The sequence below is a fragment of the Apteryx rowi genome, unplaced genomic scaffold (genome assembly GCF_003343035.1).
Source record: "Apteryx rowi isolate R43461 unplaced genomic scaffold, aptRow1 scaffold_62, whole genome shotgun sequence".
Classification (NCBI taxonomy): domain Eukaryota; kingdom Metazoa; phylum Chordata; class Aves; order Apterygiformes; family Apterygidae; genus Apteryx; species Apteryx rowi.
Window position 1 is genome coordinate 1,361,173 of NW_020450894.1, and position 14,319 is coordinate 1,375,491.

The 14,319-nt window shown below is 46.3% G+C and overlaps 1 protein-coding gene across 2 annotated transcripts in view; it reads left to right on the plus strand.

The window, feature by feature from the left end:
- Positions 1–13,048, plus strand: part of SVOPL (SVOP like) — a 15,581-nt gene extending 2,533 nt beyond the window's left edge. For both annotated transcript variants that reach the window (XM_026083933.1, XM_026083934.1), the window contains 8 exons: positions 1,471–1,596; positions 3,085–3,213; positions 5,227–5,300; positions 7,819–8,021; positions 9,312–9,423; positions 10,591–10,672; positions 12,171–12,260; positions 12,779–13,048. In XM_026083933.1, the coding sequence (XP_025939718.1) occupies positions 1,471–1,596; positions 3,085–3,213; positions 5,227–5,300; positions 7,819–8,021; positions 9,312–9,423; positions 10,591–10,672; positions 12,171–12,260; positions 12,779–12,940 (978 nt within the window). In that variant the 3' untranslated portion in view covers positions 12,941–13,048. The remainder of the gene's footprint in view (positions 1–1,470; positions 1,597–3,084; positions 3,214–5,226; positions 5,301–7,818; positions 8,022–9,311; positions 9,424–10,590; positions 10,673–12,170; positions 12,261–12,778) is intronic.
- The last annotated feature ends 1,271 nt before the right edge of the window (positions 13,049–14,319 follow it).

Genomic DNA, 14,319 nt, shown 5'->3' on the forward strand with positions numbered 1-14,319 from the left:
GGGGGGGGGGGGGGGTCAGCAGCAACAGCTCACGCTAGAGTAGTGCTGTAAGCACAAAACCACAGGAGGAATGTACTTAACTGCCATGCTGCCTGCCGGGGGCCTGGGGAGAGAGACCAGCTGCCCCCCTGGAAACCAGCCGCAGTGCCAAAGGCAAGCTTGGCCCCAGGTAGAGGGTGTTCATGTCTTGGCTTTGCTTATGCCTTTGGGCTTGGGTTCATCCCAGATCTCTTTGGATCCCCAGCTGAGGTAGTTGCATCAGGAGCCCCAGGCTCTGTCTGGGGTCCATGATGGGAAAAGAGCCATGCAGACGCTAGCTGAAAAGTGAGGTGGGCTGAGGAGGTGCCCCTGATGCTGGGGCAGCTTGACAACTCATACTGATATTTGTTGGGGTCTCAAGTCAGATGAGATAACTGTGGCAATAACACATGATTAATGAAGCGATTTCCACGTGAGATCCTAATTTGTGCTCCTTGCTGTCGCTGATCACGCTGCTTTGCTCAGCAGTGGGCTAGCACAGATCATTATAAGTTAGGCCTGAGATGTGCCAGGAAGGTTTGTGACCACTTCTTGGAGAAAGATCATGGTAAGCGTGACTGGAGTTATTTCTTGCTCCAGATTTATGCAATGGGCACTTTATTCACGTGCAAATTATCTGGGAAGACTTCACCAAACGTATGAATTTTTCTGCTGATTGAACCAAGACTATTTGTATCTGGTCTTGGTGTCAAGGATAATTTGCTTTTAATTATTCTGTTTGATCTCAGGGTTTCATTACCAAAGTGTCATCAGAAACACAAAGATTTATAAAAAAGAACAATCTTATATTACTCTCCAGAAAACCATTATTTCTGCCCACAGATTACTCATGAACTGGCTGTGGCTTTTATGAATTTGTTTGTGCTTTGTATTGACTTAGATCCTTTGTATGACTAAAAAGAACGCTTTTCCTAATGGCTACAAGTGAACTTTAGGGAGGAATGTACTTGCAGATTTGGGGCCAGATTCTCCATTGGTGTAAACTGATACCAAGTCCACTGGAGACCCACCAACTTCCAGCAGTGGAAATCTGGCCCGTTATTGCCTTTGGTGCTTGTAAATCTACTGCTTCCCACAGAGATTCAGACAAGAGAAAAAGTCATATAGGCATGAACATTAGCAGGGAAGTGAATGGAAGGACAAAAGAAGCAGATAGAAGGGTTTTATGTACAATGGTAGGCACAGCAAGTTATATGTTTTCATCCAGAGCTAATTAAAACTATCTTCAGCCATCCCCCAAACCTCATCTTTTCCGCTTTCCTTCAACCCAAATTCAGCTTTGCAGACAGCCACAGGACGGCTCAGTTTGAACCGCAGCTCTCCCCAGTACAAATCCTGATGTTTCCAGGGAATGAGACCATAAGGGATGAAAATAAACAAATCATTGCCATATGTTCATTTATTTTAACCCCTTGATTTCCATTTGGAAAGGTGTTTTGGTTGGCAGGCTCCTTGTTAATCATTGGCCTAGCATCAGTGGTCAACCCAACCATCGGCTGGCGGTGGCTGATCAGAATAGCCTCCATTCCTGGCATCATCCTCATCCTGGTCTTCAAGGTAAGGAGACCCTCTCTGCCCTCTTGCCCGCAGCGTTGCAATGGGCCTGGTGTCCTCCCTCAGATGCAGCCACCAAGAAGTATCATCCTCCACAGCACGGAAGCCTGGGCTTGCCGTGGCATCCTTGCTTTAGCACTGCAGTCCTCTCATACAGGGAGATTTGAGAAGGTCCTGCATGCATGGACCAGCTGCTGGGGAGATGATGCCCAGCAGGAGACAGCTGCTGCCTCCAGCTTTACTACCCCACTGTGGCCCCCCAGCTCCGTTGGCACTGGTGTCAGGTCCTGCCAGTGGTACTGAAAGACTGTGGTAATGGCATTGAGATAAGGACAGGCTAGACAGGGTATGCAAGAAACCACAACAACTAATACCTTCAGTCTATTGCTGACTCCCATACACTCTTTTCAGTCTTTAAATTTACTAGAACTGAGCAAAGAAGCCTCAATAAATAAGGTACAGAGCAAACTTAGCCGACTGCGTCTTACCTGGGTCTATTCATTTCTTCAGAAATAACAGCCTCAGACACGAGGACCGTTTTATTTCTGTGGAATGATGTGGAAAATCCCTACTGATAGTGCTAGTGGGCACTACACTGCTTAGCTGTGATTGGGTGAGCAAGTCGCGGGAATGTAAAATCCCTACTTTCGGCTGAATGAACACACAAGTTCATCTGTAGTGATATCTGTGCAGTCAAATGTAAGATCGCTGTGAATATCCACTTGTATATCTGTGATATTTGATTTCCCTGATTATTTGTGCCAGGAAAAATGGGTAGCAACAGCTTTTGATCTAAAAGAAATAACAGCACAGTCAACATATATCACTTGAAAAAAGAGTTGCCTTAAATTTATGTTTTCAGTAATATACATGTAAATATTTATAATTTATTATATGCACCATTCAATAAAAGCTGTTTTATTTTGGGGTGAGCAGAAGGGATGGGTGAATGTCAAATTCTAGTGATGAATGATTCATTCCTAAATCTTAATCACGTCTTCCTTTTTTTTTTTTTAATTTAACAATTTTGTTGAGTCTCCCAAGACTTTGATGTGAGTGAGTGATATGTGCCTCATTCCATTTTAAAATTTTAATTAATTAAATTAAGGGTTTTTCTTCTAAACTGTTGTCTTTGGCTTCCCTCTCTCATGCGTGGTTGTTTCAGGCAGCTCAGTAGCAGATCCCAGACTCCCAGACCCCTAGGAGCTTGCACATGAAATGGGCACGCCAGGCAGGGCCAGCTCCCTGCCATGCAGGGTGGTGGGGAGCTGGGAGGCCTCAGCCCATGGGGAAATCCAGACCATGGTGCGACCAGGCCTGGCTGGGGAGGAAGAAAGGCAATAGGCTTTTTAGCTCATGCATCACTCTGTCAGGCTCATATGGCTGGACCTCTGGACACGAAGTGCAACTGGCAGTCATGTAGGTACATTTGTGTAGTGTCTGGTGGAAAGATATGGACAGAAATGCTTTCTAACTCTCCTCCGCTTTCAGTTCATCCCAGAGTCCGCTAGGTACAACGTGTCCACGGGAAACGACGAGGCTGCCGTGGCCACGCTGCGGAGGATCGCCAGGATGAACCGCGCGACAATGCCTGAAGGGATCCTGAGGGAGCCTGCAAACGTAAGCATGAGCTGCTGGCTCTGCTCTGTGCACCGTTCCTGGGCAGAGTGCACAGCATTTCTGAGATTCGAGAGGATGGAGCAAGACTGCCAAGCATGTCTTGGCAGCAATCTTACCCTCAAATGGAATAGGAGTTTCTAGGTTTGTGGGTTTTTTTCATTCTTTGTTTTCAGTCAGATGCATGTTAGTCTGAGAAAAGATTTGCTTCTTTTACCACAAAAAGGGCTCCCCGTAGAGACCATTCTTCCTTACTGCTCATCGATACTCCCAATGGTTTCCCAGTGTACCATGGGATACAGGATTTGCTCCTCAGAGTTCTTCTGAGGAATATGGCCTGTCGGGCTGCAGAGAGCAAGGGGTCCTTCCTGTGAGGTGAAACTCACCCATTTCTCCCCAGGAGAAATGAGAACACTGGAAACACCTACGTGCGAACACAGGAGACGCTCAGGCTTCCATCTATGGCCTGAAGCCACTGCAGGTTGCTGGTCCAATGACTGTCAGTTGCACCTCGGGCATTAGTAAAATTTCTAACCTACTAGCTTCTGAAAGTTCTGGAATTTATCTGCCATTTCTAAGCAGATAGATAGAAATGCTTCTTGTGGTGGATTCCCACAAAGTGAGCTGCTAGTATTCCTGGTCTTTTTCCAACCTCTCACCTTGCTTATGTGCTGGATCCCAATTCCCCAAGTCTCTGAAGTCACCAGACCAGTCAAAGAGGGTCGAAGCAGGGCAGGCCCTTTCAAGCAGCCAGCTCTATCATTGCTTCCACCTCTTCTAAGCATCCAAGCGACACAGGAGCCCAACAGACCGCAAGGGAAACAGGTCGTTTTTCACAGACGAGAGGGGATGCAGCCTTGGGGTTTATCACTTCTTGACCAATGTGCCTGACAAGCATGTGTCAGTGCGCACAAGCAGGAGAGGAGGTGCGGGTTGGAGCACCCGGCTGCTCCCCGTTACCATCAGTCTGGGCCCTGCTGACCGGCAGGAAGGACTGCCATGGAGGGACTTATTCAGGTGGCTCCTTTTACCCCCAAGAAAGGAAGCCTGGACAAAGAGGTCCTCAAGATTATTTTCCAGCCCTTTAAAGTCCCTTTCCTGGACCTCTTTGCTGCCTATTCAATCCCACAGGCACCAGGCATTGTCCTTAGCAATTCATGCAAGATGGTGCTATTGTATTGGAATTAATTAGGATTAAAGCTTCCCTGTAGTTTAATTGAATTTATGTAATGGAATCACACTGGCTGTGTGAAGGGTTTTTGTTAGTTGTGTACCCTCCCAGTCTTAACCAATAATAAGGAGGAAAAAAAGGCAACCCAAACCGTCCCTGTGAACTCATCTCCCCTTGGAGGCAGGGTGCCAGCGTGGCTGCCCACTCTCAGGGAGCCATGGCCATGCAGGCCCCCCCACCAGTGCCTGCCTGCCTCTCTGCTCAACAGCATTTCAGCCCTCCCGGCAAGGTAAACGTGGTCATCACCTTACTCCACATCCAGAGCAGCCAACTCCAGGCCTGTGCTCCCTGCATGAAGATCGGGCCAAAGGCTGAGTCCTGCAGGGCGCCGCAGCTCTGGCAAGGGAAGAGACACGGCCATGCAGTGGGTAGGGTCTACCCTCTGACACCAGGTCCCTCTTCGGGACCAGCCAAAGCGGGAGCTGCTGCCAGTCCAAGCAGCATTAGCCCAAGCAGGAGCAACCACGTGTCCATCCAGCATCTTGCCCAGTTTTGACCCCGACCTGTCACTGTGGGAGCTGAACACCAGGAGGGGAGGCCAGAGGGGATTGGTGATGAACAGGGTGCTGGTCTTCTTCTCCCCTCCATCCTTTGCTACGTGTCCTCCCTGCGTGCATCCTCTGGGAAGAGAGACAGTTGGCATGGCACTGCCACACCCTGTCTGTCTGTCTGTCCCACCAGTGAAGGGTGCTGGTACCTGGAGTGCCAGCTGCCACAGCAGAACACTCATCCCTATATTTAAGACGCTTTTTTCTAAACTTCTCTTTCTATCAAATGATTTACAGGAAAGCAGAGGAAGATTCAAGGACCTCATACACCCCAAATACTTAAGAACCACGTTACAAATATGGATCATATGGTAAAAAAGCATCGTTTTATTGTTCTTTTTTCTCTTACTTATCAGCTCCTTCTTTCATTTGAACGTGTGTAGGGAGCAGAAGTCTCCTATTGACTCTGCCATTTCAAAGACACCACTTCTGCCTCAGGAAGCCCCTGAGCCACAAATCGTTGGTGGCTGGAGGGAGAGTGTGCAGGGCATGGGACGCTACAGGCTTGCCTGTCCTCATACAATACCTTAAACGCCTGATGTTGGTCAGCTTTAACATAGGCAGAAAAGGATGGACTTCAATGGCTGTCAAGGCAGGATATTGTAGGTAGTCAGGAGCCTTTTTGCAGGACAGGTTAGCTCAGTCTAAGTGCTGTAGGAGCCTGGCCACAGAGCTTGTGGTTCACGTGACAGCTGCAAGAGCAAGCTCACGCCTGCCGGCAGTGTGAGAACGTGCCCTGAACTGGGTTTCACTTTTTTTGCAGGCTTGTTCCTCCTGAGAGGAGGACAAATGTACCACCTTTGCAGGCCAGCCATTGTATCAGTGAAATAGGACTCGGACAGAAACTTATTAAATGTTAGCAGTGCCGCTGGCCTGGGAAAATTAAAATTGAAGAGAAGATGAGTTTCATATGCTATGTTCCCAGTAGCTGTGTGTCTGGTTAATATATGTTTCATTGACTTTGCTGTCTGGAATAGAAATGTATAAATAATGGGTCCGTGGGAGCTCATTGACCTAAAATCTTGCTAAGTCAGGCCTTGAATCTTTTATGTTTTTCCCCGAACTTGTATGAATATTATGAAATATCCTTTTTTTTAAATCCTTCTTTCTCTTCTGCTCTCCTGGGAGTCACTGGCATGTTCTGGGGGTTTGCTTTCCCATCCCTCTGTGCCCTTAGCATCCCCCCCATGTTCCCAAGGCAGCTCATTTCATAGTCTGGATGCTGGAGCTTGTTTCCAAAACTGCTGGGGGGAATAAAAAAGTGAAAATTACTTCTCAGCCTGCTTATGATTAGGCATAAGCTGAATTATTTGATAATGACACAGCAAGGCTGCCATCATTAATGCTATGTTCTTGACAGCAAGCCAGGGTGCGATGTGAGCCTCTCCAGTCAGTACTGAAAACTCCTTTGGAAAGTCACTGTGCAGGAACAATAAAGACTAAAACCTGGACAGTTGCTACTTGTGAGCTCCAAGCAGTAGGATCTGATTTAGAGACTCCCTGGACAGGGCCCTCCAGGCAGGGACAGTTTCGAAAATGTCTCCATTTACAGCCCTGCAAGAGGGAAAGGAAATGAAGGAGCACGTTCTCCCCCACGAGACAGCAGCATGAGCAACTCACCAGCCCAAGCACACCAGAAAGTGGATTGGATACTGGGCTGGCTCATTCCCAGCTGGCCTGCAGCTCTGCATTACCACAGCTACTGCTCAATGGCCAGCAATGGATTGTGGTGCTTTAGCCAATGACCCTCATTTTAAAACAATTCGGGGGTGGGCAGCATTATCCTTGACAGAAACTGGAGCAGGAAGTTGATAACATGACTGTGACCAAGCATGTGAGCATCTGGTTGGTTAAGCAAGGTTAACGCCATAAAGTGCTGTCAGGGCTGTATTGATTTCAAATGAGCAAACACTTGGTGGTAATCTCCCAATGAGAACACGTGGCCTTCATGGCTTCTTCAGTCATCTTTTCCTTACTTGCAGTAACGCAGCAGTGATAGAGAGGAAACGCAGGAGTGATAGGGAGGGGGGGGAGATGATGCATGTATGCATGCATGCACTGTTGCACTCTTCTTTCTTAGTGCTGGCGTGTAGCAGCACAAATGCATGGAGCCAGCTCAGTCAGGGAGCAGCGTGGCTGTGTTTGCACAGAGCTGTGCCTCAGCTAATAAGCCCTGCTGAACCTCAGGTGGCTTTGCACAGAGCCAGCCCGGCTGCCCTGTGCCAGCCAAGACTCAGCTCGGTTCCCTGGAGCCCTCTGCAGCCAGCCAGCCCCTGCAGCCATGCACTTGGGCTGTGTGGCTACATCCATGGAGGCAGAGGCATGATGTGTGTGCAAGGGTTACAGGCAGAGCAGGGGGAGAAGCGCACGTGGTGCAGGGAGCCAGTGTGAAGGTTTCCATCCTGAGCCCGCAGTGCAAGAGCCTTGGAAAGTGCCAAGGTGAGCTTCCCCTTCAGAAGGCACTTTCCTGCTCGTTCTGCTGAGGGCACGCTAGGCAGTCGAGGTTAGCTGCTGCCAGCAAGGAGCAGCATTAATGGGCAAGTGGACACATGAACTGAGAGCTGGGGTGGTTTCCTCAGAGGATAAGAGGTAGGCAGATGTGCACTGGAGTAGAGTGCCATGCACTGGGTGTGCATCTACGTGGTGTGTACACGAGTCACCACCAGGCTCTGGCTAATTGACAAGGGTCCTCCACAATGCACAACCCAACTGTTGGGGGCAGAGTGTCTGACATGGGGTACCCAAAACCTGCTGTGTTTCAGTGCCGGAATATTTCCTTACCTTCCCCATTGTTCTCGCTGTTCATCATTGCCCCATTCTTTCCCACAGGCTTGGCATCGCTTTTGCTTATTATGGTGTTATCTTGGCCAGCGCTGAATTACTGGAACGGGATATAGTCTGTGGTTCTCCAGCACCAGCAGGGGAGGAAGCTGGAGATGTCTCCGAGGAGAGCCGGAGCCCGTGTCACTGTCGCTTATTCGGCCCTTCTGCTTACCAGACCATGATCATCAGCACAGTCGGAGAGATCGCATGTAACCCCCCTCCCCCCCCGCCCCAGCTTTTCATTCTTTTTTTATAGCCTGTTAATATTCTCTGGAAAGCTTTTCACTTTGCATGCACTTAGTGACATATAGGGGGTTGACATGTCCTCAGTTTTGCTGGCAACCGCCAGGCAGAGGGTCTTCAAAGTGAAGGTTTGGTGCATAGGCTATGAGCTGCTGGCAAGGGGCAAGGGAGGGCATTCCTCCCCAGGTGAGTAATGCAACTTTTGATGACAGTGTGAGTTCTTTCACCACCAAAGACCTCCTTTGCAGTCAGTACATACCAACTGTCTTAAACTCCAAGATGAAATTGCCCAAGCATTAAATTACCAGAACCAATACTGGCTTCTAAACAAATTCTCAGACATACAGCTTTGGGAAATTCATAAGTAAGCAAGGATTGCAGGTAGTCATATTGATGTAAATGAATGCACCACACGTGCCTTACCTTAGAAAAGATATTAGCCTCAGGGGCAGATCCTGTGCTGAACATTATGATAAAAGGCAACAAAGTGTGCCCAGTGAATCCACAACAAAACCAAAATGCTTCCTGGTAAATCCCCCTCGTCCAGGGGCTGCTGGGGGATGATAGGCCAGTGCAAAGGTGTTTGCATGGCACCTTTCAGCCAAGGAGCTGAAAGAACTTGGCACTATTTGCAGGTTTAGTATTTCAACACTCCTGGGAGGCAAACATTAAGCAATGAAATGTGGGATCCTGCAGCTGAAGCTCATGCTGGGTCCAGGCCAGTGAAGCACTCAGGTGGGCACTTAGCTTTCAGCTCCCGCATGGCCTCGGCAGGGCACATTCTGGGGCCCAAGCATTCTGTTGGGCTGTAGCCAGAGGCAGTGAAAGCCCCCAGACCTGTGGCCACACTGACTTCGCTGGCGGCACAGGGAGGTGCTCATCAAACTGTGCCTTCCTCACCCGGGGCAGACACAGTTTGCAAACTCGGCCTCTCTCCTGAAGCCATGCCTGAGGCAGGAGCATCAGGGGGAGCAGCCAGCAGGGCTGCTGCTGGTGTCGAGCCTCGGCTCAGCACGGCAGTGTCAGAGACAGACAGGCTCCATCCACTGCAAGGAAGGAGATGAGGGTGCACGCAAATTACAGGATTTGGGTACGGGAGGGGAAATTACAGGAGTTGACATTTTATAGTGCATTTGGTAGGCACTCAGGATGAGGGGTTTTGAGGCATACTGCATAAGGCACTGAGGTCTATGAACATAGACATACATTACAACTAAGTCATCTAACATTTTGTTTTTTTTCTTTTTTGTCTTCAGTAAATCCCTTGAACATTCTAGGCATCAATTTCCTCGGGAGACGCCTGAGCCTGTGTATAACCATGACCTGTACAGCACTATTCTTTCTTCTTCTCAATATCTGCACTTCGAGGTAGGCTATAAGCTCAGCATGCTGCCATCATTGAGGGGTTGGGGGGGTTGCAATACTGTGGGCAGATGGCAGTATCTACGGTAGCCTCAGGTCACCAGCTGGTCAGCCCAGTAATTCTTGTACACATGGAGAAAAAAAATCACCAGCTGACTCCCTGCACTTCCCAGAAAAGCTATTGCAACAGAGGCTGTGGTGACAGGGGGTGTGTGTGGCAAGGGAGTAACTTACATTACTGAGCCCAAATGCCTTCCTCAAAGTGTTCAACAAGCTGCTAACTAGCGTAGTCTGGAAAACTAAAAATAATGTAAACAACATCCATTACAAATAAGTTGTACCATTCCCTCTTTTTTCTTTTTCTTTTCTTTTCTGGCACTACTGTGCATGCCTCCTAACTTGTAGAGTCAGGCACTCCAAAGAAGCTCAAGTCACCAAGGGGAAGGTTTCAGTGGATGCTCTACTTATCAGCTTGATTTGCAGGGATTTACAAGACTCTTCTCCAGGCGGCAGAGCTGAAGAGTTACTGGAAGTCAGTATGAACCTCGGCCATCTGAAATGGACTTTCAAGTTAAAAGTTTCCTTTAAACTAGCTGGTACCTTGATGGCTGCTAGCCAGTGATTTACACAGTGGTCTTGCCCTGTGGGCCATGAACCCTGGAGGATCAGTGATGTACTGGGGAGCTGGGGGAGGGACACTGCTAAGAGTCTTTAAGCTATATGAGCCCCTGTCAGGAGGCTTATGGTCTTTCATTAAGGCACCTACTTCTTTGCTCTTTTTATTTTCATTTTTCTCTGCCTTATCTCTAGCTTGAGCCTGGCCATTATATTTACGTGCAACAGTTCCACAGAGACAAAAAGAGAGGGCTAGGCTGGAAGGCAGATGCCACCATAATGCAAACAGTTACTAGCTGAGCCCTTGCAGCCCTGCTCAGCTCATCTGCTCCAGCCTCTAAATTTGCTCTAAAAGAAAGCTAATGTGCAATAGTTCATTGTCAAACATGCCTTGCCAATGGATTAAAGAAAGCTTACACTTGTCAGCTATCAACTTTTCTTTACACCTTCCCTTATATTAAAGTGGCAAATGCCTTACAGCAGTGAGTATATTAGGTTGTGTCTCTGTGTTTGCTGTTCAGTGCTACTAATTCTTGCTTCATATCGCTTTCTCTCTAGTGCGGGCATGACTGGGTTTCTCTTCATGCTACGTGCCTTGGTTTCAGCAAACTTCAACACCATCTACATTTACACAGCAGAGGTGGGTCCTTTTGCAAGTACTTTAGGCTGCTCTGGTGAAGGAAAGCCCATTTGCCTATACCCAAGAATGCTGCCATATTTATTAACTAGAGTGACTTTTCTTGAACTGCATATCTCTGGTTTCCTGGCCCCACTGCTTTTGTCTATGATTTCGGAGAAGGAACCAGAAAACTAGTTGGAGATGGCAAGAGCAGGTGTCCCTGCTGAGCCACATGTTGGGCAGCTGCTGGGAAATGCTATTTTTGAGGAGGTCTTGGACCAGCATCTTCTGAAAACCCACTCTTCCCCTTCCTCAACCCCTGGAAAGTTAGAAGATAGGCTACCACTGAAAGGAACCTTTTCCAGCACTTAAGGGATTGAGGTAGTATATAAGGTTTTATATACATACTTTGTCACTTAATGGAAATGGCTGTGTTCTGTCTGCAAATAGTTTTAATCTGTCAGAGAACTTGTCCTTCACAAAAGTTTGGAGCAATGACTTCCATGAGTTAAGTATGCATTTAAAAAAAAAAAAAATTGCAAAATTAAACATATCACCTTTCAGATTGAGTAGTGTGATAAAAAGCAAACAGAAGTACCTCTCTGGGTTGGCCTGATACTGTACAGTACTTTTAATAACACACTATAGTTAAGAATGCCCCAGCCTTAAGTAAATATTAATCTTTTAATGGTCCAGAATTGAATGCTGCTGAGGTGAAGACCACTGCTGAAATGGCTATGTCATAAACCACTGTTATGCACAATTTAATCAATGCTCAAAACCATATGTGGAAATCCCCTTTCCACCCACCAGCCTGAACTCCTCTTGAGTTACCTTACCTCCATTGGCTTGGCCCTGTTCAGTCAAGTATTTATATAGAGGCTTAAATGACTATACTTGCTAAAATCTATTGACATTAATGGGACATTAATAGGACTTAAATTAAGCAAAACATATGCTTAAGTGCTTTATTGGCACAGGTGTTGGGGAGATTAAAAAAAAAAAAAATCCACAAAGCATATTCCTCTAAGCCTGGAGGTTTCTTGTCCAGATTTGCTTTTTTTTTTTTTTCCTCCTCCCAAACAAAGGTGTTTTCCATGGATGTGCTGCTTATACAAATAGGCTGGCTTGAAGGCTGCAGAGAATATACTTGTTTTCCTGTTCTCCAAATACAGGGTCTGGCAATAGATATTAAGTTCTCCCTTTAGCACCTAGCTCTATGACATTGACCTGAATGGCCCACCCCAGCTGGAAAGGAAGTGTCTGTGGGAAGAAAATAACAGAGTGACCACGGCCAGCTTTGACTGGCTTACCCTAAAGCTTCACTTTGGGCAAGAGATGGCAGATTTGTAATGACCCAAATGAGACCCAAAGGAGTCTTTAATCCTTTTTGTAGCTCATCCCACTAGCTGCCGTCAATAATGCAACGGGCTTCTCTCTCTGAAAAAAGAAAGAAAGAAGATGACACATACCACAGCTATTTGGGACAGTAATTTGAGTTCTTTCTGGCCTGCTCTAGGTTTACCCCACCACAATGCGAGCCCTGGGGATGGGAACAAGTGGGTCCTTGTGTCGTGTTGGAGCGATGGTGGCACCGTTTATAGCACAAGTAAGAGCACTCTTAGTATCATCTTAATATGGTATGTCAATTGTTGAGTGGTAAAGGTCTAGACTGCTCATTCCTCTTAACACTGTGGAATAGATTTGCAGCTTCTACTTTTTTTTTTTTTCTTTTTTTAATGAGCCAATGATATGTTGGCAAAGTTTGTGCTAAATACTGCTATTAAATAAATGGAGAAAACCCTTGAAGTTCACAAAAAGGGGGGGGGCATGTATTTAAATTTCCTTTTTTTTTTTGTCAACTCATTAGTTCTTCGTCTGATGTTTGTACTTACGTAGTCTTTGCCAGATGTAGATCTGTACACATTTCTTCTCTGAGCTTAGCTTGCTAGTATTTGTTATATGCTGAAAACTGTTAGATTCACAAGACATTGTTTTTTCCAGCTATTGTTGAGTCTCAGATTTTTGTGATCCGTTGTCTACTCTTTAATTCCTGATTAACTGCCAGGCCCCCACATCACTGAACTGATGCTTGAACTGTTTTTTTTTTTTTTTTTTAATCTGCAGGTTCTTATGAGTGCTTCTTTCATTGGGGCCCTGTGTCTTTTCGCATCTGTGTGCATTGTGTGTGCAATCTCTGCATTCACATTGCCCATTGAAACAAAGGGCAGGGCACTGCAGGTTTGTATGACTGCTCCAGGAGCTCTTGTGTATCTAAATATTATTTAGAAACTCCTAGATTATGATTCAGCCATAATGCACATCAAACTGTTCTGATGGTTCATAAACACAAATAAGGACTGACAGATGAGCATGGGAACATTCTGTTGCAACTTAAAGCATTGTCAGCCCAGCTGCCAAAGCTCATTTCTCATAAAAGAACAAACCAGATTGCCTGGCCCAGCCCCAACTCCTTCACACCAGCGTGGTAGCTTGTGAGTGCAAACCCTTCCTTGCTAGTAACTCTGGCCCTTCCTTGATGTTGCTGGTTCACAGGCGCATACTCTGTTCTGCCACCTCTGCTGCAGGGAGAGAGGACAGCACATAGAAGTAACTCCTTAAACTGCCAAAGTCACACCATCAAATACAAGTCAAAAGCCCCTACTTAAGCAGCCTGTTAGCAAAGCCCTTGTGGCTAGTGTTTCCTATAAAGCTATAGAGGCAATCAGCTAAAAGATTAGACACAAAGGTGGAAGTGGAACATGGGCTTAGATTCAGACAGCCTTCCACACACACAGTAGCACTAATTTATTTGCAGGAGAGGGTGAGTAGCTTTGCCATTGTGGCTGATTCAGCTACACCAGCAAGGAAATTTTCACCTCATGTGAGCAGCGTGTCCACGTCACGCTGCATGTTATTCTGCAGTCCACTTCCCCCATGTAAGCCAGAGGACCACAGGCTAGATTTTCCACATTCAGATATCCAAGCAAACTATTAAAAAAATATTTATACATCTAAGTTCATTGGGTCACATCTTCTAATGTTTCTGCAAGGTGCATATGACAGTTAACCTTGGGCTTTTTGGAAAAGCAACACATTAATCACTATCTTCTTCAAATACTTATCTTTTAGAAATACAGACTCACGTTTTTATGTCATTTTAAAAAAAAATCTATGTAATATTTTGTAAAGACTGGAAAATCAAAGGTTAAGAAAGGAACTGGACAAAACAACTTCCCCTATGGGTGAAATTCAACCCATGCACAGAGGCCAGAGAGCCACTTAGCCCTCAGATGGTTGAGTTTACAATAATTACTAGGCAAAACACCTTCTTAAAACCACTTTAGAAATAAAAGAAAAGCTTTGGTTAGCTACAGTTGGGTTAACTTTGGCTAACAGTGGCTGAGACAAATGGGAGTTTAAATAAGTCCTTAATGGGATGGGCTCTTTTCCCAGGGTCTTGATTCAATAGCTTTCTTATAAAGTAAAAAATACACTTGAAGCTTTTTTGCAGAAATCATCCTTGCAGTAAACAAGAGCTACAGCTCTAGTTGCTGATCTTTATATGCACAAGTCAAAAGGATAGCGAAAAAGTATGTAAACTAATTGTGTGCTAAGAGAGCATTATCTTATGTTCAAGTGGGTAACCCTTATCTCATGTTCATTTC